General features: G+C 40.6%; 1 protein-coding gene across 3 annotated transcripts in view; it reads left to right on the top strand.

The window, feature by feature from the left end:
- Positions 1 to 26,199, top strand: part of runx2a (RUNX family transcription factor 2a) — a 182,473-nt gene that overhangs the window by 137,814 nt on the left and 18,460 nt on the right. For 2 of the 3 annotated variants that reach the window (XM_063035231.1, XM_063035216.1), the window contains 2 exons: positions 389 to 565; positions 8,345 to 8,509. In XM_063035231.1, coding sequence (XP_062891301.1) covers positions 389 to 565; positions 8,345 to 8,509 — 342 coding nt within the window. The remainder of the gene's footprint in view (positions 1 to 388; positions 566 to 8,344; positions 8,510 to 26,199) is intronic. The other variant, XM_063035225.1, reaches the window with a different exon arrangement.

The following is a 26,199-nucleotide window of genomic DNA, read 5'->3' as shown; positions in this document are numbered from 1 at the left end:
CTCCTTCAATCTCAAATTTTGACCCAGCTTTTGCTAACTCACCTAATATCGTCATTTTGTCTTAGCATCTATGTTAATCTGAAAATATTTCTGCAAAGCGTGTGGGGTATACTTTACGTTATTGGACCACCTGATTTTATTCAATGGGAGATGCATGTTTTCTGTTCATCTACAGCTAACAAGGAGTATCAGCTTTGCACAAAATTGAAAACTAACAGATGCATTGTCACGAATTACCACCACTCAGCCTTATGATATGTCTAGAAGACCCCTTTCCAACGCTCACACCAAATACTTTCTTCAGAAAAGAATATACGTTAGCATTTTAATTGCATAAATGGATACAAGTTTTTGTTTGTCAATTGCTATTTTCTTCTGTTTTCCTCAGGACATAGACAGAAACCTGACGAACAGCCCAAAGTTGGATTATTTTCTGAACGTTTGAGTGAATTAGAACGCCTTCGCCAAACTGCGGTGAGAGTGGGCGCTTCAACACAAAGTCCACGGCCTTCTCTCAATCCTACACCTGGTCCTTTCAGCCCTCAAGCTGCATCGCAGATTGCAGGTATATAGATGCAGTGAGCTCATTCTTGTGTAATGATAATAAAACCAATGTCTATGACACCCTTCATAAGCAAGTGGACACTAACCCACTAGTTCTCTGGAGTCAATGCCAAAGAAAGTACGTTTTTTTCCGTCTTCAATATTTCAGAATCTTTGATCACTTATTTAAAATGCATTGGTTTGTAAATCCTATGATACCGTATAGTGGCGTTGTATGTTGTGCCATAGACTTTTATCAAAATCCCGATCACTAAATAGACTTGGATACGGTATAACGAGAAGGCATTCTTGAATTTTGTTATGTATCTTCCATGCTCTGAGTGAGCTCAACACATATTCCTACGTTTCAACGTGACATGTCCATAATTGTCTAATGCGGAAATTCACAAAATCCTTAACTGGACGTTGAAGCCTTCTTCGGGTAAGTTTAAAAAATCTAGACCACTCTTCAGAAAAGGTTTCAATTATGTCCCATTCTCCTTCACTCCTTTATTAGTGATGGCCTCATCCTCCACCACCCCCAGATCGATTTAGTGACCAACATACTCTCGATCTTCTCCTTGACTAAACAGATTTAATGAGTGTTGCCATAAGGAATGCATTCAGAGTGCATTCATTATGTCTGACATGGCATGCCCTATCTTGCTGCACATTTTGCATATATGTTGGTTACAGCTCAGTCAGGAGCATTCTTATGTCTGAGTCATAAGGAACACGCCAAAGACTTGGCACGATGAAGTAGCTCCAGAGCAGAACAGATGGAATGTGACATTCTCAAAGGTGCCACACAGCAAAGAGACAGAGGGAGAACATGACATCATACACAGCACCAACCCAGATGATAAAATTCATTTGGATACAGTTTTTACAATCATCTTGTGATTAATAGAAGTATTCCACTTCCATGTAAATTCAGTTTCTGCAGGGTATATAAGTGCAAAGTTATTGAGCCCTAATGTGTGGCTGCTTATTGAGATAATTGACATTTAAGTTAGGGCTGATAGCCATTTGTTCCTTGCACAATACAATGTAGAGACGCCGACTGCACCAGCTAGTCTGTCTGAGATCTGTCAGGATCAGACATGCCAAGATGTAAATTACATTTTGTTTCCTTCATTACACAATTTACAGAATATAATTTAAATGCAGTTCAGTTCAGTTCAAATAACATTGGGATCCAACTTGGATATTTATACCTTATAGTAGTCAGTAGTGGGTGAGAATCAATACTATTGTGGACATTCTTGAGAGGTGCCTCTAGAAGCTGGTACTGTCACCATCTGGGACATGCACTCTTCTTATTGCCACCAGGGAAGAAGACGAGGAGTCTGAAGACCCACACTCAGTGATTAAGAAGCAGCTTCTTTCCCTCTGCCAACAGCTATCCTGACAGTCCATCAATCCATGAACATTAACTCATTATTCCTTTGTTATATTGTCTACTTATTTTGTAATTTATATCATTGTACTCTATTGCTGTTGCAAAACAACATATTTCACGTCATATAAAATAGTGATTCTGACTCTGACCTGGTTTGAAACCTGAACAATGAAACTCATTAGAGAAAAACATCAGCTCTGGCTTGGGTTACACTTAAATACCTTGAACAAAATGATAATATCAGATTACTCACCTAGTAAAACATTAACATCAGAAATATGTATTTTCTACATTACAGTGCAGCATTAGACAAAAACACATTTTTACTTAGAGTTAGTTAGATAATTATCATCAGAAAGAAAATAGCAACTTTAGCATGTAAGCTGAAAATTTGTAGTTCCTTCTTAACTTTTACTTCCAGATCATACCGCACTTTTTCCACATTGCCATTTCCTGTATTTAACATACAAGACCGTCCTTTAACAGTGTGCTTAAGAGATTTCACTGATCCTTTAAGCACCAAAAAATTATGGCGGTATGGCAATATTCAGTAGCAAATAAACAGGAACAAACTCACTGGTAGTTGATAAGCCCTTAAAAAATAGTGTTGATACAATGTTCTTTCCTACTACTGACTGTGTTCCTTCAGCTGAGCAGGGTTGAGAAAGGTCCCTATCTAGAGCAGAGGCTCTAAAATGGCATAACCTTTGTAAACTGGTGCTCCTCATTGATAGGTGTCATGATATACCACTCACATATTTCAATTCAGTATTAGATTCGAGTGTCTGAATATCTTCATCAACAATCGAGTACTGCACTATAGTCGTCACCTTATCAGTTTAGTATCCTGCAGCAGAAAGTGTTGATCAGATTCAAACACAGTGATCCAGGAATTTAAATGGAAGCTGCAAATTTCTGACGGCTGAAGTTGTTGGTATTAACCTCAATCCTATTTACGAGCTGATGCAGGCAAAATTCCAGACCACAATGCGCGAAGTTCGCCACACAGTCAATCAGCGATCAGTGATATGGGGATTTCTTCCCCGTATCATGATTGCGTTTCCAAAATGACGTCCAGTTAGCTGATTGAAAAGTATATAAAAGCCACGCATTTGGAGGACACATCACAATCAACAGTGTACCGACAATGTCTCCTCACGTGGTGATGAAATGTTTGCAAGTAAATTGCCAAGATCAGAGAACAACTCAACCCAACCATTAAAAGGAAGTATCTAAATAAATCTGCAATAAAAAAAAACGTAATGCTATTTATGGAAATCCTGTAACTACTAATATCCTTAGGAGAATGGCATTTACCATTTGGCCCAAGTATATCTTCAGAACAAAACACTTGAGATTGACTCAACTTCCCAAGAAATGGCCTAGCATTCCATTCAGTCCAATAAGGCTGAGCAATGAAAGTTGGCAACATCTAAAAGGCCAACAAGAAGTTAACAAATAAACAAAACAATACATGAACATGAAGGTGTTGGAATCTGGAGGAAAAAATAAACTGCTGGAAGAACTCAGTGGACCAAACAGTAGATGTGAAGGCAAAAGGATGATTGCCATTTCGAGTTGAGTTCCTGCATCAGGTCTGAGAATGTAGAGGGAAGATAGCCAGTACACAAAATGTGAGAAGAAGGACTGGGACAGGGGTTAGTAAGTGATAGGTGGAACCAGGTGGGAGGGGAGTGGGAACAAGTGGACAGATGAAGTTAAGTGAGAGAAGGAGAAGCAGAGAGACACCACTTACATTAGTGCAACATTACAGGATTAAGTAACACCCTAGTGCCTAGAATTTTACACCCATTGTTTTTGGGGGGTGCATGATTATGCAATGATACAGGGTGTTATTTGTAAACAAGTGTAGGACTGTCCTGTCTGCTTCCTTCAGCTGAAGTGATAAGTAATTGTTTTACCTGTTATGAGATTGTGCACAGTTAAGATCCTGTTTGTTTGGTCTGAATTTTCTCACGCCCACATATCATCCAATAGCTATCTACCTACTGTTTTGCTGCAGGTTTGCAGACTTAATGATAAAATACTACCTTTTCAAAATTAAATATTTTCTGAAGACATGGGCAAATATTCTGACGTTTCTTCCAACAGAACAATTCCAGTGCTTGCTAAGCACGTTGCCTGCTCCAAGGCTCCAGGCTGATATTGACAAATAAGCAAAGTCATTGTCACCGTGCACTGCTGGGTTGTCTATTTCAAAAGCTGAAGAGAATAATAATTACACTGCCTCATACAGCACAACATGACTAGTCTGATAGAATGATGACAACCGATAAACCGTGCTATATTTTCCAAAGTGCCAAGTACATTCAAAAAGTAGTTTTATTCCACATGCCTGTTGCCTTATTTCTCCATCCACTCCCAAAATTATTCGTAGTCTTTGGTTCTTGCCCTGTAGCAGAGAAGCCCAATGTAAACTCTTTGGACATTGTCTCATCTTCTAACTCACCACTGAACTCAACAATTTCAGATATCCAGCTTTTCCAGAGGTATCAGAATTGGTCTGTTCTGATGTAAGACCATCAACCTGTGATATTCACTGGTGTTTTCTCTCTACACAATTGCCTACTCACCTAAAAGGCCTTTTCAGGTTTTTTTCATTTAAGGTTTCCTGCCACTGCAGTGGTTTGTTCCTCACAGTCCCAGCGCTTCATTTTCTCTTTCTTATCTTTATCCTTCGTTTACACTTCCTTCACGCAGAATCAGTTTTAATTAAGTAGTCTTCATTCCTCTCTCACATCTGACAGCACTTGCATTTGTCCTTCCTGGTCTCTACCCCATCACAGACATATCATCTCAAAGTTCAAAGTAAATTTTATTATCAGATGCACCACATACAACCCTGAGATTCATTTTCCTGGGGGCATACTCAGCAAATCTATAGAATAGTAACTATAACAGGACCAATGAAAGATCAACCAGAGTGCAGATGACTACAAACTGTGCAAATGCAAATATAAATAAATAGCAATAAATAACAAGAACATGAAATAACAAGATAAAGAGACCTTAAACTGAGATTTTTGGTTGTGAGAACACCTCAGTGGGTGGGCAAGTGAGTGTAGTTAAGGTCTCGGCCCGAAATGTCGACTATACCTCTATCTATAAATGCTGCCCGGTCTACTGCGTTCACCAGCATTTTTTGTGTGTGTTGCTTGAATTTCCAGCATTTGCAGTTTTCCTCGTGTTTGAGTGTAGTTATCCCCTTTTGTTCAAGAGCCTGATGGCTCAGGGTTAGTAACTGTTCCTGAACCTAGTGGTGTGAGTCTTGAGGCTCTTGTACCTTCTAGCTGATGGCAGCAGTGAGGAAAGAACATGTCCTGTGCGGTGAGAAACTTTGATGATGGGTGCTGCTTTTCTACAGCAATGTTTCATGTACGCCTGCTTTATGTTTGGGAAGGCTTTACCTGTGATGTACTGGACCTAATCCACTCCCATTTCTGCAACCTATAACATCCCTGTTTTCAGACTCTTCCTCGCTCTGATGAAAAGTCATTAGTTCGAAATATTAACACATTTTTCGCATAGGAGCATAAGAAAATAGAAACCGCAATAGGCTACATGGCCTCTCAAACCTGCCCTGCCGTTCAACATTATCATTACTGATCAGCCACAGGCCTCATTGGTTCCCTGCCAGTTCCCAGTAACCCTCAATTCCCTGATCGTTCAATAAAATTGTCTAATTTTTCTGTGAGTTCCTGCAATGGCCCTAGCTTCGACAGTCTCTGGGGTAGAAAATTCCAGAGATTCATCAAATGCCTGACCTCTTGAGTATTTCTAGCACTTTATGTTTCCACTGCAAGTATATTTCATTCACCCTTGAAATGAGTGTGCCAGCCAGAGCATCTCTTCAAAGGTTACAAATCCTTTGCTTCTTGCTTTTGCTCACACACTGCTCTTTCCAAACCTAATCAAATTTTGTTCTGGCATAAGTAATGGGCAATGTATTATAGAGCCATAGAGAGGTACAGCAGAGAAATGGGCCCTTGTCCCATCTAGTCCATGTTGAAACCATTTAGACTGCCTATTCCCATCGATCTGCACTGGGACCATGGCCCTCCATACCCCTACCATCTCTTAAACATTGAATCAAGCTGGCTTGTGCCGGCAGCTCGTTCCACACTCTCTCGGCCCTCTGAGTGAAGAAGTCTCCCCTCGTGTTCCATTGTGTATTGTTTGATGCTTTCGAGCATCTGCATTCCAGTGTGCACCCATCATCACTACAATGGGAAAGTAAGGTAGTTGCATCAGATGGCAAGCTGCCAGCAAAACATTTCTTCTCATAACTTCACCTCCCACACTAGGTGGTGGCGATTCAGTGTAACTGCGGATAAAGATCTGCCCTATGGTTGGAAAGTAAAAAGGGTGCAATAATATTTTTATGTTTCCACGCCTTTAGTTGTGAGAAATAGCTTTTGAGTCCAATCTGTATGCATGGCTCACTTATAAATGAAATAATAATGTCTCAATCACTTCTGTTCGCCATTGATACCAGACTATTGACTGTGGCTACATTAACAACTAAATTGTTATTTCTTAACATTGCAATGTAATTGTACTACGCCAAACCATGTCCTCTATTCAATAGTTGAATTCCAGGGGCATTCTTCTCAGTGTCTCTTTTAACCAGGAGGTATTCTTCATAACAGAAGCTGTAAGCAAAATATGCATTGGAATACTTGGGCACAGTCAGCTGTCAGGGCTCTATGGGTCACTGCAGACTTTTTAGTGGTTCTCTTTCTAAATGTTTGAATTGTATAAGCTCCTGATGAAGCAAGGAAAGGCTTCTGCATATAAACTGGCTGGTGGCATATTGAAGACAGGGCCACACATCGCGCAGTTTTGAATCTACCTACTGAAAGCCATTAGAAATGCAGAACAAAATGAAAGAAATTGGCCTGATATTCTGCCCAATATAGAATTATTCACATTTCAGTTTGAGTTTCATGAGCATTGCCAATTCTAGATGAATGTTGTCTTAAAAGTCTCATCATAATACCTCCCACTTGCAACCTGCCAACCCTGTTAAACAGCTTTTTTTTTCCCCAGATCTTTCTCTAATAATTTGATAATTAGGAAAACAAACTGAAAAGTATATTTTACAATGCTCACTGACATGTGTCATTCACGGCGGTATTCAAATTAACTTCTAACTTCTGAGAACTCTGTGAAACTCTAAAGATGATAACTATCTTTCATTGATATTAAATACTGAGTTAATCAGCAGATGGAGTTATAACTTTCAGTTGAAATTGATGTGATTTATTTGGTGACTGGATGACTTGGCACTGACTACCATTAAGAATATTATTTACAGTTAATAATTCATATTGTTATATGACCCTAATACTCAGAGACTATTGCTATCATAGTTTGGGTCCTCTTTAATATATTAAGTTCCTATCTGTTACATTGTTGAAAGCCCTTTTGTGAATACTTTACGGCAATAAATTAAAAGGGAAAGTGGAAGCTAGATGACAGCATTTATATATTTAGTGATACAGTGATAGAGTAGGCCCTTACAGCTCTTCAAGCCACGTCGCCCCAGCAACTGCCTCAAACCGATTAACCCTAACCAGACAATTTACAATGACCGATTAATCTACCCAGTATGTCTTTGGACTGTGGGAGGAAACCGGAGCACCCGGGGAAAACCCGCGCATTCCATGGGGAGGACGTACAGAGACTCCTTATAGAACAGCGCGGAAATTGAACTCCAAGCTCAGGAACGACCCGAGCTGTGATAGCATCGTGCTAACTGCTACACCGTGAGGATTCAACCACTGGTTTTATAGTCCTCACTCATGAACAAAAACAATTCCCAGCTTCCTTGAACTTGTTTTTCTGAAGTTTATGCACTGTAACAAAACTTCTAAATTTGCTCATTTATTCCCTCATCAAACAAAGATAAAATTAATTCTTATAATCTGAATAAAGCTGAAGAGGCCATTGTTCTTATTATGGAATCAAGAAATTACATGACAAATGCTATTCAACAATTCTCTTTTGGGATATTGTGTTATCTCAGGGTGCAAGTTGCTGTTATAGCTTCAACTTGTAATTAGAGTGTCTGACAATTACAGTCTGATATTTTGCAAAAGTAAAAATTCCACATGTGCAGAATATATCCAATATTTTTTAGTTAATGTTGAGTATCAGCCAAAGAAATGTGCCTGAGCTTTGGGGTATTGAGAGGAACAGATAAAAGTTATTGTTTAATGTCCTGCTTTACCTTTTTTTAATGTATATTCAGGTTCAATTTTTTAAGGATGGCAAGTGGTGTTTGACAGATTTCGATGTGGACAGAAGTAACTAGGCTTTATTTTAGCAAGTTCAAAGAAGCGAAAGGCAATGATTGACTGATTGCTCTGTTTGCAGACCCCAGGCAGGCCCAGTCGTCACCGCCATGGTCATATGATCAGTCCTATCCACCTTATCTGAGTCAGATTACATCACCTTCCATTCATTCCACAACTCCTCTTTCCTCCGCCCGTGCCACAGGGCTTCCTGCAATCACTGCTGATGTGCCAAGACGACTTTCAGGTAGACACAATCTCGGGAGTAAACCTCCTACGTATTTAAACTTCTGAAGGTGGTGGGAGAGGGAGAGGATAAGAATTAATGGGTAAAAGATCTTTGATAAAATTGCTTACAGAAAGAAAGCATTGCTACTTTATTTGAATTTGTGTTTGATAATTGGTATTACTTGTTTTCATTTTCTGTTCTTACTGTCGAATAGAATTTGCTTCTGGAAATAACATTTTTTTGAATTGACGGCTGTAGTATCTCCCTTATCTGAATGGCTACAATTAATCAATATGCAATTTTGGAAACATAGCATCCTACAGCACAGAAACAGGCCAGATAGTCCACTGTGTTCACACTGCCCATCACACATTAAAGGCATTTTTATTCTTTCTATATTCCCCTCATTTTCCACAGATTCTGCAACCTACCTCACGTGAGAGGCTAATTAACCTGCCAGGTTGTAAATTTTTAGGATATAAGAGGAAATCAGAATACCCTAGGAAACCCATGAGGTCGCAAGGAGAACATGCACACCCAACACAGATAACCATACGACATAGGAGCAAAATTAGGCCATTCTGCCATTCCAACATGGCTGATCTTTTATCTCTCTCAAACCAGTTTTCCTGCTGCTTTCTCCCCATAACCTCTGGCACCCTTACTAATCAGGAACCTGCTAATGTCCATTTTAAATACACCCAATGACTTGGCCTCCACAGCTGTCAATGGCAATGAATTCCACAGATTCACCACCCTCTGGCTAAAGAAATTCCTCCTCATCTCTCTTCTAAAAGGATGTCCATCTATTCTGAGGATGTGCCCTCTGGAACTAGTCTCCCCCACTATAGGAAACATCCTCTGCACATCCATCATATCTAGGCCTTACAATATTCAATAGTTTTCAATGAGATCGCCCGTCATTCTTCTAGATTCCATTGCGTATCAGCCCAGAGCCATCAAACGCTCTTTACATGTTAACCCTTTCATTCTCGTTAGCCTTCTCTGGACCCTCTCCAATGCCAGCACATCTTCTCTAGGATAGGATGCCCAAAACTGTTCACACTGAAGGTCAGGAGATTTGGAGCTTAGAAATCCCTGAGAATGATACCTAGTTTGATTCCTTGCAAAGTAGTGAAAGTATTTACTTCCAAAGTGTTTACCAAATAAAACCTGAGAGGATTAATAGAAAACATAAAAGGATATTTTCCATAAAGCTATTTTGTGATTCTGGGTAAACTTGCAGCAGGAATTCTCCTACTGCGTAACAGTATTGAAGACTTATGAAAATACAAAGATACAAGGAGGAACCACACAGGCCAATTATAGCCAAGGGCAATAAGTGTCAAAAGCAGTTGATTATGTGCGAAACATTAACGTTCTCCTTTTTCAAGTTCTCAAGTTAAAAAAATGTGTTTGTTGCTGTATTATTTCATTTCATCTTGCACATTTTTTGTCTCAGTTGTTCTAATGCTTTTCTAACTGGTCTTCCATCTCCCACTTTGCAGTCAAATCTGTACTCACCATTTCCTTACCTGAGCCAAATCTTGAGCACTGCCTACCAATGTTTCAGTTTTCAAAATTATCTCCCTTCATTCTGAAACATTCTGTGGTCTTTTCTCTTCATTAGTTATCAGTTCCTGCAGCCTATCAACCCTCAGAAAGTTTTAATTCCTATTTCCATTCTCATTCCAGCATGTGACACGATGAGTAGCCTCCAACTTGATGGCGTGAATATCGATTTTGTGTTCCAGTTAAAGCAAAATTTCCCTCCCCCTCCTTGCTTCTTCTATTACGCCAATCTGGCTCCTTACTTCTTCTCACCTGCCTATTACCTGCCCCTGGGTCACCTCCTCCTTCCCTTATTCATATCGTCCATTCTTCCCTCCTACCAGATTCCTTCCTCTGAAGCCTTTTGCCTTTCCCACCCACCCAGCATCATCTATAACCTTCCAGCTATCCTGCTTCCCCTTCCCCAATTTTTTATTCTGCTGTCTTCCCTCTTCCTTTCTAGTCCGGAAGAAGGTTCTCAGCCCAAAAGGCAGCATCTATGGAAAATACTTGCTGAGTTCCTCCAGCATTTTGTATGTGTTGCTTTGGATTTCCAGCATCTGCAGAATTTCTCACGTTTTCAATTTTAGCCTTACGTATACTCCCTTTCAATTTCACCCCGCCATTGACATTTGTATGGCAGATGCAGTTTAATGTGGATAAATGTGAGGTTATCCACTTTGGTGGCAAGAACAGGAAGGCAGATTACTATCTGAATGGTGTCATTTAGGAAAAGAGGAAGTACAACGAGATCTTGGTGTCCTTGTTCATCATTCGCTGAAAGTAAGCAAACAGTGTTACGTACCCCGTAACTGGGTTGCCAAACCAGCAGAAATGGATCACTCAGTTGGAGTCTGGATTACTAGATCTAAGAAAGTTTTATTAAAGAAACAAGCAACACAGTAATTGAAAGGATAATAAATGTAACGGTTCAGCAATGATAAACACACATGTGCACAGAATTAAGATAACAGGATCAATCAAGCTCTATCGTTGACTAGGGGTAAATGACCAATTTCAAAGTGACACAAAGTCCAGTTCAATTTAGTTCAGTTCGCAGTAATCGTTGCCATGGCGATGGACAATGTGGGGGGAAGGAGAGAGAGAACGAGAATGAATGATCATTCAAAACGGCTTCCACTCACAGACCAGCGATATTGCTCATAAGCAGCTTTTGGGTGAGTCCTTTGTGATGTCACCTGGGGTCACCGACTGTGACCCCTCCTCCAGATGCGGTCGATCCTCTGCAGTGAACCTGGCACCCAGGCAAGGGCGGACACACACCGGGTTCCCGCTGATCGTACCTTTCCACCCTGTGCGTCTATGGCTTGGTTCCGCAACCAGCCTTCCAAACGACTCCCGCCGACTTGCAGGGGGGCACCGCTTCCAGGGTCTCGTTACCTCGTGGTGTCGTGTGTCCTGCCTTAGCGAACCTGTCCCTTTTTATCCCCCTGCTGGGGTATCGCCTGTCCATCACACTTCAAACAGTTCAGCGTTCAAAGGGGGAGCCGATCTTGACAATACCCAGACTGATGGCTCCTTCATTAACATCTCCAAATGCTGCTTCATTGTTCCTTATCTCTCCCTCTCCTGAGGACAGGTGGCAGACCAACTGCTGATGCCACTGGGGCTAGCCCAGGCCAGCAAACATCTTAATTTATGTGTATTCTTGTCACAACAGGTACAGCAGGCAGTGAAGAAAGCTAATGGCATGTTGGCCTTCATAACAAGGGGAGTTCAGCATAGGAGCAAAGAGGTCCTTCTGCAGCTGTACAGGGCCCTGGTGAGACCACACCTGGAGTATTGTGTACAGTTTTGGTCTCCAAATTTGAGGAAGGACATTCTTGCTATTGAGGAAGTGCAGCGTAGGTTTACGAGGTTAATTCCCGGGATGGCGGGACTGTCATATGTTGAAAGATTGGAGCAACCGGGCTTGTATACACTGGAATTTTGAAGGATGAGAGGGGATCTGATTGAAACATATAAGATTATTAAGGGATTGGACAAATTAGAGGCAGGAAACATGTTCCCGATGTTGGGGGAGTCCAGAACCAGAGGCCACAATTTGAGAATAAAGGGTAGGCCATTTAGAATGGAGTTGAGGAAAAACTTTTTACCCAGAGAGTTGTGGATCTGTGGAATGCTCTGCCTCAGAAGGCAGTGGAGGCCAGTTCGCTGAATTCTTTCAAGAAAGAGTTAGATAGAGCTCTTAAAGATAGTGGTGTCAAGGGATATGCGGAGAAGGCAGGAAAAGGGTACTGATTGTGGATGATCAGCCATGATCACAGTGAATGGTGGAGCTGGCTCGAAGGGCCGAATGGCCTACTCCTGCACCCATTGTCTTGTCTATTGTCTATTGTATTTGTTTAGGCCATCAACTCTAATTCACTCCATGTCCCTTTCCACTGATTTTGTTAAAAATTGTCTTTTTGGCTAAGCTTTACTGTAAAGCAGTATCTTTATAATGGTACCAGTTTAAATCTTTTTGTGGTCCTGCAAAGGACTTTTGATCCTGCCTCCTGCATTGAAACCCCTTCATAAGTGTAAGTTGTTGTTAATAACGGTCAAAACGGGAATTTAAAAATTCAGCAAGTTATTTTGCTTTGGCACAATATTATCAGACTTCATTGCAATGATCAGGGAATGACCCTTGATGACCTTACTGACATTGCCAATGCAGTAGGTGATGACAATGAACAGGATTAAATAGGTCTAAAAACAGGAAGTGCTAGAAATACCGAGGAGGCTAGGCAGTATCTATGGAGAGAAAAAAAATCAGAATAAATGCTTCTGATTGATGATCTTACATAAGAATAGTTTTTTTTTGCTTTTTGATAGCTAACTGGTCTGTTGTTTAAAAAGGTATTTGTATGTAAAGTAATGATGTGCAAGAAAACCCCTTCATATGTTGGCTTGACCTCAGTCCACCTCATTATGATCTTGGACCTTACTGTCTACCAACACAGCATTTCTTCTACAGCAGAAGTACTTTATTCTGTGTTCTGCGGGGACACAGTGGGTCAGGCGGCATGTATGGAGGGCGAGGAAAAAGTCAATGCTTCAGTCCAAGACCCTTCATCAAGATTGGAGAGGGTGTCAGATGCCAGAATAAAAAGGGTAGAGGAGTGTGGGGGAACAGAAGCTGGCAGGTGATAGGTGAAATCAGGTGAGGGGGAAAGGCAGGAGGGCGGAGGAGAGTGGTGGATGAGAATAATGTGAGAAGCTGGGAGCTGATTGGTGGGGAAGGCAAGTGGCTGAAGAAGAAGGAATCTGATAGGAGAGGGCAAATTGCAAATATTTAGTATTGCAGCATTCGCTTAACATATGACTCTTCGATGGAAGAACAGGTGAATAAGAGAAGGAGTAGGTCATCAGCCTCCTTCAACCTGCTCACCATTCAATATGATCGTGGTCAACAGAAATTAGTCTATCCCCATTGTAGGTACTTCAAGTACGTCCACAGCTCTCTGGAGTTGAGAATTGCAAAGATGCACTCCCAAGAAGAAATTTCTGTTTAAAAATTTTAGGGAATCAGGAAATAATTCACTCACTACAGAATACCTGGTCCCTAACCTACTCTAGGAGCAACATTATGGAAGAGATTTGTTCTGTTAACCGTTGTGTGATTTGTACTCTAGCAAAGATAAAGTCATTGATCGTCAGAGGAAAGTGTTTAGATAGTCTGTGGTTGGTGCTGGTCATTATCTGGCACTCATGCAGATAAACTATCACTAGCTTTGCTCCCTTCAGACACAGATTCCTTCATGGTCTGAGAAACAGTGAATTATGCTGAGCACATGCATTCATAAGTGAATTATCTCCATGGTGGAGGGCAGAGCAGTGATGAAGTGGCTGAACTTATGAGGAACTCGTGCAGTAACATCTTGGTGCTGGAATGCTTCATCCCCGATGACCAATCTGTCCTTCTTAGTGTCAGCTATACAAAGGCATAGAATTCACATGTTGTATATGCTGTTTACATTTGCTCAAAGAGTTATTCAGACAAAGTGATCCTTGCACCCACTTTCAGGCAATGATCAATTTAGCCCTTGTTACCTTTTGGGGCTAGTAATTGCTCCACTATTCCTAGAAAGGTATGTGTTGTGCAAAGTTCTTTGAATTAACTGGCACACTTAAAAGTTTTCTAAGATTATGACATCTGCAGAATTTCAGTTGCATGACACTCACAATTATGCAATGTGCTGTTGCATAACGTTGAACACTTTGTTCCATGGTTGACGTTTCAGGCAGAGACGCTTCATCAGTTCTGGAAAGGAACGGGGCAGAAGCCAGGATAAGTAAGTGACAAGGGGGAGGGGAAGGAGTAGGGAGTGAGGGGCAGAAATTACCAGAACTTAGAGAAATCAGTGTTCATGTCGTCAGCTCGCTACCCATTCCAGTTCAGTTTCCCACTCGCATTCTGACATTCCTGTCCAAGGTCTCTGTTGCCAAGGTGAGGCCAAACTCGGGCTGGTATTCCACCTGGGCAGCCACCAACCTGACTGCATGAACATCGATTTCTCCAACTTCCAGTAATTTCTATCCCCCCCCCCCCTTTTGTCCTTCCCCTCCATCAGCTCCTTATTCTAACTTCTGCCTTCTTACTTTCGGTCCTGATGAAAGGTCTCAGCCTGAAACTTCGGCTGTTTATTCCCCTCTGTGTCCTGACATTCTGAGTTCCTCCAGCATTTATATGTGTTTCTCTAAATTCACAGCATCTGCAGAATCTTTTGTCTTTGCAATATTTGCTCACTGCCTGGTGACAAAAGAAAATGCATGACATGTGTGAATTTAGGAGAAGCCAGGGATACAAAAAACTTCAGTGAATCTCTGCCCTTTAGTATAGAAATTCAAGATCATGGTTCAAATAATTTTTAAAGTCACCCAGAGTCGAGAAGCAAAAAGTTACTTCCCGATTATTTTTCAATACTTCAAGCTTAATGTGCACATGGTCTTAGTGAATGAAGACGGGATTGGGTTACCCACAAATGAATCGTCAGGACCAACACAATGTGAAGGTTCTCAAATGAACAAGGACTGTTTGGGTGAAGGGAATTAGACAAGAATTTAACTTTAGGAAAGCAACAAATGTCTTTGTGGGTGGGCTGAGGGTGTGCGTAGGGATTGATGTGTTTGGATTAATCTGATACAAAAGTTCTAAGTTGTAATAAAGCAGTAGGTACTATTTAAGATTTCAAATTTTATCTTAAGTGCCTTTAAGATTCGTAGAGATATACAGCTCAGATATATAGCTTCAGCTCACTTTCTCCGTGCCAACCAACAGGTATTTATCTATAATAAATTAATTTCCCAGCACTCAGCCTGTAGCCTTTAATAGCATGACATCTCACGTGCGCCATTTTATTTATGTTGTGACAGCCTCTACCTCCATCACCACCACTTCCGTCTGAGCAGCAAGATTTCAACCACCCTCTGGGCAGAAAGACAATGCTTCCTCAAATTCCCTCGCAAGCTCCTACCCCAACTTAAACTTATGCCATCTGTTTATAAGTAAAGGGAAATGTTTCCCATTTATTAGCCTATCAGTGTACCTGATAATCTTGTACACCTTAGTCCTGAGCCCCCTCAGCATTCTCTGCTCCAATCAAAAACAAATCTGGCTTATTCAAAGTCTCCTTATCCAATCTCTTTTCATAAATGTAAGAAACTATCCCAGGCAACATCCTATTAAATCTCTTTCTAACACATTGCACATCCTCCCCCCAACTGCAGCTCCATTGCAATCATATCCTTCCTGTAATGCTGTGACCAGAACTGAACACAATATTCCAGCTTTAGGCTAACTAATATGCATCATAAGTTCTCTATTCTCACGTCCTATGCCCCTTGCTAATGGAACAAGTATCCCCCAAGTCTTCTCAACCGTGCTATCTGCCAGCGGTGCTGCTTTCTGAGGTCCCTGGGCATGTACTCCAAAGTCCCTCTGTCCCTCAGAACTTCCTAGAGTTCGGCCATTCATTGTGCGTATCTTATCCTTATTTGTCCTCCCAAAATTCATCACCTCTCATTTCTGATGATTAAATTCCATCTGCATTTCTCTACCCATTTTCCCAACCAATCAATATCATTCTGCAGCCAAAGACTAAACTCTTTACTATCCACAATACCACCAATCTCTATGTAATCTGCAAACTTACAAATGAAATTCACATCAGATTATTAATGTATAGAACCTGTTTGAAAACTAGCTGTTGACCTCTTACCACCATGGCAATTTCACATCCTGAATCCCATGGGATTTTACCATCTCCTATGCAGGGCCTTGCTAAAGAGCCGACTAAAATCCATGTAACAAAAACAACACTATCCCCATTGATACTTAGTAACCTCCATTCCACCTCCTCCCCCCCACCAAAAAAAAGATCTGTAACAAAGTTATGCTGACTGTCCAGGGTTAATCACTGACTCTCCAGTGCAAATTAATTTTGTACCTTACAATTTTTTTTCAAAAAATAATTTCTTTCTTACTATTGTTCGACTCGGTAATTTATCCCTGCTGTCTTTCTTGAATAAAAGTAGCTCACTTGTTGAACTCCATTCATTTATACCTCTTCTGTGGCCAAAGAAGATTTGAAACTTTCTACCAGAGCCCCTGTAATCTCCTTCCTTGCTTTCCATAGCAGCCTGGGATATATCTTAGCAGACTGTGGGGATTCATTCATCTTCCAGCCCACAAGGATAATCCATAATTCCTTTGTTGTTGGTAATTTATTTTAGAGTTCTACCTCCAACCTCCTCCTCAAAGAGCTCTCCAATTACAATTTCCTTCTACTTGGTAGATACAAATAAGAATATTAATTTAAGATCTCATCTACATCCTTTGATTCCAGATTGAAGTTGCCTCTTTGGTCCTTCATTGGATCTTCTTATACCCTGGCTACCCTCTTGCCCTTCATAGAAACATAGAAACATAGAAAACCTACAGCACAATACAGGCCCTTCGGCCCACAATGCTTTGCCAAACATGTCCTTACCTTAGAAATTACTTAGGGTTAGCCATTGCCCTCTATTTTTCTGAGTTCCATGTACCTGTCCAGGGGTCTCTTAAAAGACCCTATCGTGTCCACCTCCACCACCGTCGCCGGCAGCCCATTCCATGCACTCACCACTCTCTGCGTAAAAAACTTACCCTGACATCTCCTCTGTACCTTCTTCCAAGCACCTTAAAACTGTGCCCTCGTGTGCTAGCCATTTCAGCCCTGAGAAAAAACCTCTGACTATCCACACGAGCAATGCCTCTCATCATCTTATACACCTCTATCAGGTCACCTCTCATCCTCCGTTGCTCCAAGGAGAAAAGGCTGAGTTCAAAGTAAATTTATTATTAGAGTACATATATGTCATCATATACAATCCTGATTCATTTTCTTGCAAGCATACTCAATAGATCCAATAACCACAATAAAATCAATGAATGACTGCACCAGCAGTGTGGATAACAAGTGTGCAAAAGACAATAAACTGTGCAAGTACAAATAAATAAATAAATAATCAATAAATATCTAGAATATGAGATGAAGAGTCTTTGAAAGTGAGTCCATAGGTTGTGGGAATAGTTCAGTAATGGGGTGAGTGAAGTTATCCCCTCTGGTTCAAAGGGCCTGATGGTTGAGGGATAATAACTGTTCCTAATCATGGTGGTGTGAGTTCTGAGACTCCTGTACTTTCTTCCAGATGGCAGTAGTGAGAAGAAAGCATGACCTGGGTAGTGGGAGTCCTTGATGATGGTTGCTGCTTTCCTGCGACAACATACACCCCCTTCACGTTACTGCTTGTTTCTTTAATTACCCTCTCATCATTCTATATCTCCCTAGGTCCTCTTTACTGTTTTCCATTTTCTAAGTCAGTAACAGCTGTCTTTTTTAAAATCCAGAAAATACTCAGTTTACTGAGATTAAAGTTCTCCGAGTTGCTGGCAATGTGATGGTTAATATATGATCATGTTGGATTTACTTTTCTCCAAGGGAACAGTTGTTGAAAATCTAAACTATTTTCTGCTTGCAACTGTAGTTTTCCTTGTTTATGAAGTAGTTCCTGCAAAGCAATTATTTTTTCCCCTAGGTAACATATTATACAAATCACCTGCTGTTCAACATATTGAAGGAACTCAGCTGCTTGACGAATATAGTAAGCTTATAGAATAGGACTAAACTAATAACATATTGAACAGCCTTTTTATAATAATCAACATGTAGAAAAGAGCAGAACAATCTCTGCAATTTATGATATATTTACGGCATTTCTCTGCAATTTATGATTCACAAATCTCCCTCAGACAAGTGGCAAACTTCTTACTAAATTAGCCTGTTTCTCAGTAGATTAACTTTAATTTCTTAATTTCCATTCCAATTCTGAAACAATTGCGACTTGTACTCACACTGAGTTGTGTTCCTGTAACTGAAAAAAAGAGACATTTGGGGACTATTTTGTAAGTTTATTTGCAGTATTGAGCTGACTGGAGGTTCTGAGGACTAGGTTGAGTACAAGAATGGGATTAGGCAAGCACTCAAATTCTCTTATTCTACATACCCAGACATATTCTATAACTTTAGCACTAAAAACATACTGGAGGAATTCAGTGGATCGGGCGGCAACAATGGAAGGAGTTGGACAGTCAATGTTTCGATTTGAAGTCCATCATCTGTATTGAAAGATAGAAGGGGGGTAAACCTATACAAAAAGGTGGTGGGAAGTGGCGGGTCAACAGCCAGAAAGTGATAGGTATATCCAGGTGAGGAGGTGTGTTAGATACATGGAGGATGAGAGACTGGAAATAGCGACAGAGGCTGAGAGGCAATAGGTGAAGGCATTAAAGGGCTGCAGATGTTGGAATCTGATAGGAGTGGAAGATGGGGCATTGATTCAAGTAAGTGAGGTTGGGAACAGTCAGGATCGGTGGATATTCCATAACTGGCTGATCTTTCTATCTAAAAAAAAATTATATTGGTTGAATTACTATGGGCATCAACCTCTGAGGTGAAACTTCTTAATAAAATTATAAATCAGAACATATTCTGACAATGAAGAAAAAGTGAGTATTACTGGAACTCAAAGGTCTCTACTAAGGAGTGAGCCCACAGAAAGTGGACTTGAAATCATAATTCAGAACTCGGTGGCATATTTGAGTTATCCATCTCCTGAGATAGGGAGGGACAAAGATGTTTGCCTATACTCAAAGCCCTGCTACAGAGGAGAAAGTCAAGAGGAGAAAGTCAAAAGGAGAAAGTCAACTTTGAGCTCCTCTGAATCATCTGTTCTGGGGTGGCAAAGGCAAACCTATGAGATCAAGTACTTTACTTTTTTAGCCAGACCTGTCTCACACAGTTCACATGCAGAAATCCAGATGACGAACAGATGTGAGCAACTAATTCTTAAATTCTCTAGAGTAGGGCACATGAAAGCTCTTAAGGTGGGTCTTCTGTTCTCAGTTCAGGATGGTGATTGTAGGAGTTGACTCTGTTACATTCATTCCATAAAAAGCATTGAAACAATGTGAGAATTTCTAGGTTAGGCCCCCAAATGAGCCTCACTTTGAAAAGCTTCAAATCAACAAATTAAAAACTAAATATATCTTGGATGTATGTTTAACCAGGTCTCGACTGAGAAATGGTTTCAGAAGCTATTACTATCAACGTGCCATATCAGAAATCACTGCAAAGCACATACTACTGACATCTCTCTCTTTGGATCAACAATTGACAGGTCATATTTTTCCCAAAATTTAAGGTCAATGACCTTTTGTCAGAACTGATTTTGTATATTTAGTTTATTGATTGGACTCGATTGGAAAGGTTCAGCTGACAGGATGCTCTCTACATAAACATGACACACCTTCAAACCAATGAAAATATCTGACAGATTTTTATCACATTTTCTATAAAGATATTGCCCATTGCTATGAAATAACCAAATAAACATTCTTTTAACTGGAGAATATTTTTCATTGCAATGAAATAACAACCTTCACTTTTGCAAAGAGATTAATCCTTTGATTATAGTTCAGTCTATTTCAACACATGGGATAGGACAAAGGGATCCAAATTCAATTTGTTGATAGAATTGATTTGGAGTATGAGATGAAAAGCATTTTTACATATTTTCTACTGAAATTAAAGCAGATGAGAGAGAAATTAATCCACTACGGGTATTGCATGTGAAAGTCATGTTATATTTAGAACAGATTTAATTTGTTTGGCTCAGTAATATCTTAAAATCAGATATGCAGCATTTTTATTTTAATCTTCAATAGGCCTCCTGTTGGGTGTCTCAGATCTCTTCTAGGTTCCATGCAAAAATAAAGTAGATCCACTTGAACATTTATGAAATCCGCTATCTTATCCCAGATAAAATCGTAATAGAACCATAGAACACTACACAGAAAACAGGCCATTTGGGCCTTCTAGTCTGTGCCAAAACATTATTCCGCTAGTCGCATGAACTGCATCCAGTCCATAACCCTCCAGACCTCTCCCATCCATGTACCTATCCAATTTATTCTTAAAACATAAGAGTGAGCCCGCATTTACTACGTCAGATGGCAGCTCGTTCCACGCTCCCACCACTCTTTGAGTGAAGAAGTTCCCCCTAATGTTCCCCCTAAACCTTTCCCCTTTCACCCTAAAGCCATGTCCTCTCGTATTTATCTCTCCTAATCTAAGCCTATTCACATTTATTCTATCTATACCTCTCATAATTTTGTAAACCTCTATCAAATCTCCCCTCATTCTTCTACGCTCCAAGGAATAAAGTCCTAACCTGTTCAATCTTTCCCTGTAACTCAACTCCTGAAGACCCGGCAATGTCCTAGTAAATCTTCTCTGCACTCTTTTAATCTTACTGATATCCTTCCTATAGTTAGGTGACCAGAACTGTACACAATTCTCCAAATTTGGCCTCACCAATGTCATAGACAACCTCCCCATAACATCCCAACTCCTATACTCAATACTTTGATTTATGAATGCCAGGATGCCAAAAGCCTTCTTTACAACCTTGTCTACCTGTGACGCCACTTTCAGAGAATTATCTATCTGAACCCCCAGATCTCTTTGTTCCTCTGCACTCTTCAGTGCCCTTCCATTTAATGCATTTAATGGGAATATTACAGAATATCCTGTCAGTTTACTTGACACTTATTCACAGATTAGTAGGGAAGGAATTAGTTGGGATTAGTTGGACTGGCCAGTGGTGTAGTGGCATCAGCACTGGATTTCGAGGTGGATGGTTCTGAGTTCGAATCCATCTGGGTCCCTACCTCGGCAGCTGCAGTATATGTGCAGAAGGAAGTCCTAGGAATCTACTTCCGTACCTTGCTGCGAAAACCTTACGGACATAGCGTCCGTATCCATGAGTCGATGGTGCTCAACAACAGGGGAGGAATAGTGATCCACAGAAATCCCACATACACAAAGCATCGAGAAACCATGATCTGAAACAATACAGCTAAGAAAAAACTGAAAGAAACAAAGACTAGCGAAATAAGCATAGGCAAAAATATAATCCCTCTCTGTCTGCCAGTTTATTAGGTACACTTGTGCATCTGCTCATTAATGCAAATATCTAATCAACCAATCATGTGGCAGCAACTCAATGTATAAAAGCATGCATATATTCTCAAGCTTTTCAGTTGTTGTTCAGATCAAACATCAGAACGGGGGAAGAAATGTGACTTTGACCGTGGAATAATTGCTAGTTCCAGGTGGGGTGGGTTGAATATCTCAGAAACTGCTGATCTCTTGGGATTTTCACGCACAACAGTCTCTAGAGTGGACAGAGAATTATGCGGGAAACAGAAGAACATCCAGTGAGTGGCAGTTCTTCTGGTGGAAACACTCTGTTTCTGAGAGAAGTCGGAGGAGAATGACCAGACTGGTTCAAGCTGACAGGAAGGTGACAGTAACTCAAATAACCACACGTTACAACAATAGTGTGCAGAAGATCACCTTTCAATGTACATCACATTAAACCTTAAAATTGATGGGCCACAGCAGCAGAAGACCATGAACGTGCACTTGGTGTCCTCTTTATTATGTACATAAGGCACCTCACGAGCAGGCCACTGATTGTATATAGCATAGCAGATTGAAGACAGCAATCTAAGCTTCAGTAAAAAAGAAACAAGAGATCATAATTATCTTTTCATATTTTTAAATTAATTACAGAAATAGCTTGTATATAATAGTTTGATTTAATGTTAGTTTATATTTTCTGGTTTATTCCTGCAGCTCCAGGTAAAATATTTGTTTCTGTGTGGTTCTGTTTAAGTGTGAGTAAATATCACTGGCATAGTGCCAGCTTCATAGAGACATATCATCAGTTAATTATGGGCTGCGTAACTATGTGAGTTATGTTAATAGGTAACAACATACAGGAGACATACATTGTTGCTGCATTTATTGCACCAACATTTAGCTTGCCTTCAGGCGGGTTAAATGTTCTTTATCATAATCCCTGGATATAGCTTCTATATAAAGCAACATCCTCAGCTACAATACGTGTCAACCCAGTTTTATTGCTACAATCTATTTTTCTTCGTAGAGTACCCCTGGACTAAAGGCTTCCAGAAATAACGTTTTTAATGTACCACAAAGCAAAAAGTTTTATTTTGCTTTAACTGGAAAACAGCACACGTGTGATTCAGGATTGCGAGTACAGTATGCCAGCTATATGCATGTGCCTGATTAGAGGTCCAACACACTCAGATGAGACAGTCATTGCCACGTGCTCTGCCATTCACGTATGGAAAGAAACAAAGTGGCAGGAAGTTTATATTACATTTTATTTATTTAATTTCCAGCACAATTTCTATTACTGACAAGACCAGTGCTTATTTCCTATCCCTAACTGCGCCTGAGAAGGTAATAATGAGCTATGTTTCACAAGAACTGTTGTCATACTTCTGAAAGTACAAAGATCTGTTAGGTGGGAAGTTCCAAGATTTAGACACAGTGTCATTGAAGGAACGGTATTATAGAGTAAATTGTCAAGGAAACAGGCCCTTCTGCCCAACAGATTCATGCTAACCGTGATGCCTAACAAGCTAGTTCACTCTTCCTGTATCTTCCTAAGCCCCTTTATCCATGTACTTATTCAAAATGTCTTTTAGAGGAGTATCTCTGAGACAGGATGGTGTGACTTGGAGGGGACTGCAGGTCGCCATGTTCCAATGTGAGAATATTCTACCATGCGCCTAATTCGTGACTTTGCAGAAAGGCTTGGGATTGTCTAGGGTTTGTCAGGAGTTGAGTTACTCACAGCAGGATGACCCAGCCTTTAACCTGCACTGGTAGCCAAAGATTTACATGGCTGGTTCAGTTAAGCTGCAAGTTAATGGTGATCCACCCCCAACCCCCATATTTCCACAGGAAATTGATGATGGGATCGTGGTGATGGCAAACTTATTAAATACCAAGGAAATAGCAAGGAATCTCTGTTGCCTGGTACCTATGTAAAGCAAATGTCACTTACCACATAACGCACACAAAATGCTGGAGGAATTCAGCAGGCCAGGCAGCATCTATGGAAAAAAGTACAGTCCACGTTTCAGGCCGAGACCCTTTAGCAGGACTGGAGAAAAAAAAGATGAGGAGTAGGTTTAAAAGGCAGGGGAGGGGAGAGAGAAACACAAGGTGATAGGTGAAAATGGGAGGGGGAAGGATGCAGTAAAGAGCTGAGGAGTTTATTGGTGAATGAGATACAGGGCTGGAGAAGGGAAGACTGATAGGAGAGGACAGAAGGCCATGGAAGAAAGAAAAAAGGGGAGGAGCACTGGAGGGAAACGATGGGCAGGCAAGGAGATAAGGTGAGAGAGGGAAAAGGGTTTGGGAAATGGTGAAGTAGAGGGCGAGGCCATCACAGGAAGGTCGAGAAATCATGCCATCAGGTTGGAGGCTACCCAGACGGAATATAAGGTGTTGTTCCTCCAACTTGAGTGTAGTCTCATCACGACAGCAGAGGAAGTTCCCACTTCCCATTCCCATTCTAATATGCCAATCCATGGCCTCCTCTACCATCGCGATGAGGACACACTCAGGTTGGAGAAACAACACCTTATATTCCATCTGCGTAGCCTCCAACCTGCCGAAGGGTATTGGCCTGAAACGTTGACTGTCCTTTTTTCCATAGATGCAGCCTAGTTCCTTCAGCATTTTGAGTGTGTTGCTTGGATTTTCAGGTCAAAGATTCTTCATCAGGTCTGAAAAGTGAGGAAAGAAGCAGGAAGTTTCTTCAAGTTGCAGGAAGTGTGGGGAAGGGATGGATGCAACCAAGTATGGGTATCTCTGATAGGATGAGGCTAGGGTTGCTATGGAGGAATGAAGCTATGTGGTTTACGGATAAATAAGAACAGTTAGAGAGAAAACTATAAGGGGACCTGTCAAATCTGTTGCAAGGAACAGGAGAATGTTGGAAACACACAAGACAGCAGGCTAAATCAGTGCAGAGATAAAAGTTGAGCTAGTATTACTGTTGGATAACCTTGCAGCAGGGCAGGCCATTTTTGGTTCAAACAGAGAATGCAAGTTGCCTAAAATTGTTGAATTCAGTATTGAGTTTCAAAGATTGCATCAAGCCAAAATGGAAGATGAGCAGCTGTTCCTCAAACTTACACTGATCATCACTGGAATTCTGTAGGAGGCTACCGACAGAGGTCAGAATGGGAGTGGGATAGAGAATTATAACTGCAGGCAACTGGAAGCAGATTGAATGGAGGAGTCCTGTAAAGCAAACTGTTTGGTTTCCAAGGGTTGAGATCACAACAAAAACATCAAATGCAGCATGTTAAATTGCAAGTTTAATTTTTTATTTGGTCAAAAACATGGTAATATTGGTACTGGGATTTCAGAGGAGTTTCCCCAATCTTATGTTATAATTCAGATTAGAGATCAGAGGAAGATCTAAAGAAGTGATGATTCATGACACTTCTGTTCATACTCCACCAAACTCTCTTCATAGTCCACCAAAAAAACCCTAGGCAAATTCACGGCTTCTTTTTCCATTGGCAAAGTACAAAAATGCACAGCTAAACCTGGTTAAGGCCAAGGCAAAAAGTTTGTTTGCATAAACAAGTGTGTGGTTGAACATAAAAAAGATAAGTAACTATTTTTCATTCATAAAACAGTGAGACATAGGAGCAGAATTAGGCCATTTAATACGTCGGGCCTGCTCTGCCATTCGGTCATAGCTGATTTATTTTCTTTCCCTATCCCTTTCACTGGCTTTCTCCTCATAACCTTTGGCACCCCTACCAATTAAGAATCTATCAACCTCTGCTTTAGATATATCCAATAACTACATATAAACCATATAACAATTACAGCACAGAAACAGGCCATCTCGGCCCTTCTAGTCCGTACAGAACGCTTACTCTCACCTAGTCCCATCTACCTGCACTCAGCCCATAACCCTCCATTCCTTTCCTGATCATATACTTATCCAATTTTTTTTAAATGACAAAATTGAACCTGCCTCCACCACTTCTACTGGAAGCTCGTTCCACACAGCTACCACTCTCTGAGTAAAGAAGTTCCCCCTCGTGTTACCCCTTAACTCTCAACTTTTGTCCTCTTGTTTGAGTCTCCCCCACTCTCAATGGAAAAAGCCTATCCACGTCAACTCTATCTATCCCTCTCAATATTTTAAATACCTCTATCAAGTCCCCCCTCAACCCCCTACGCTGCAAAGAATAAAGACCTAACTTGTTCAACCTTTCTCTGTAACTTAGGTGCTGAAACCCAGGTAACATTCTAGTAAATCTCCTCTATACTCTCTCTATTTTGTTGACATCTTTCCTATAATTCGGTGACCAGAGCTGTACACAATACTCCAAATTTGGCCTCACCAATGCCTTGTACAATTTTAACATTACATCCCAACTCCTATACTCAATGCTCTGATTTATAAAGGCCAGCATACCAAAAGCTTTCTTCACCACCCTATCCACACGACTGTTAGTTTTTATTTATAGTTTATTTTATAAATTCTATTGCATTTCATTATTTTCCTGTCTATTTCTGCAAGAAAACAAATCTTAAAGTAGTATACAGCGACATATACATACTTATATAATAAATTTATTTGGAACTTTTGAATGCTGAAATTCACAGAATTCAGGATCTAACAAAGTAGTCAGAGTTACA

This window comes from Mobula hypostoma, chromosome 2 (genome assembly GCF_963921235.1).
Source record: "Mobula hypostoma chromosome 2, sMobHyp1.1, whole genome shotgun sequence".
Classification (NCBI taxonomy): domain Eukaryota; kingdom Metazoa; phylum Chordata; class Chondrichthyes; order Myliobatiformes; family Myliobatidae; genus Mobula; species Mobula hypostoma.
This window is presented reverse-complemented; position numbering and strand designations above follow the sequence as displayed.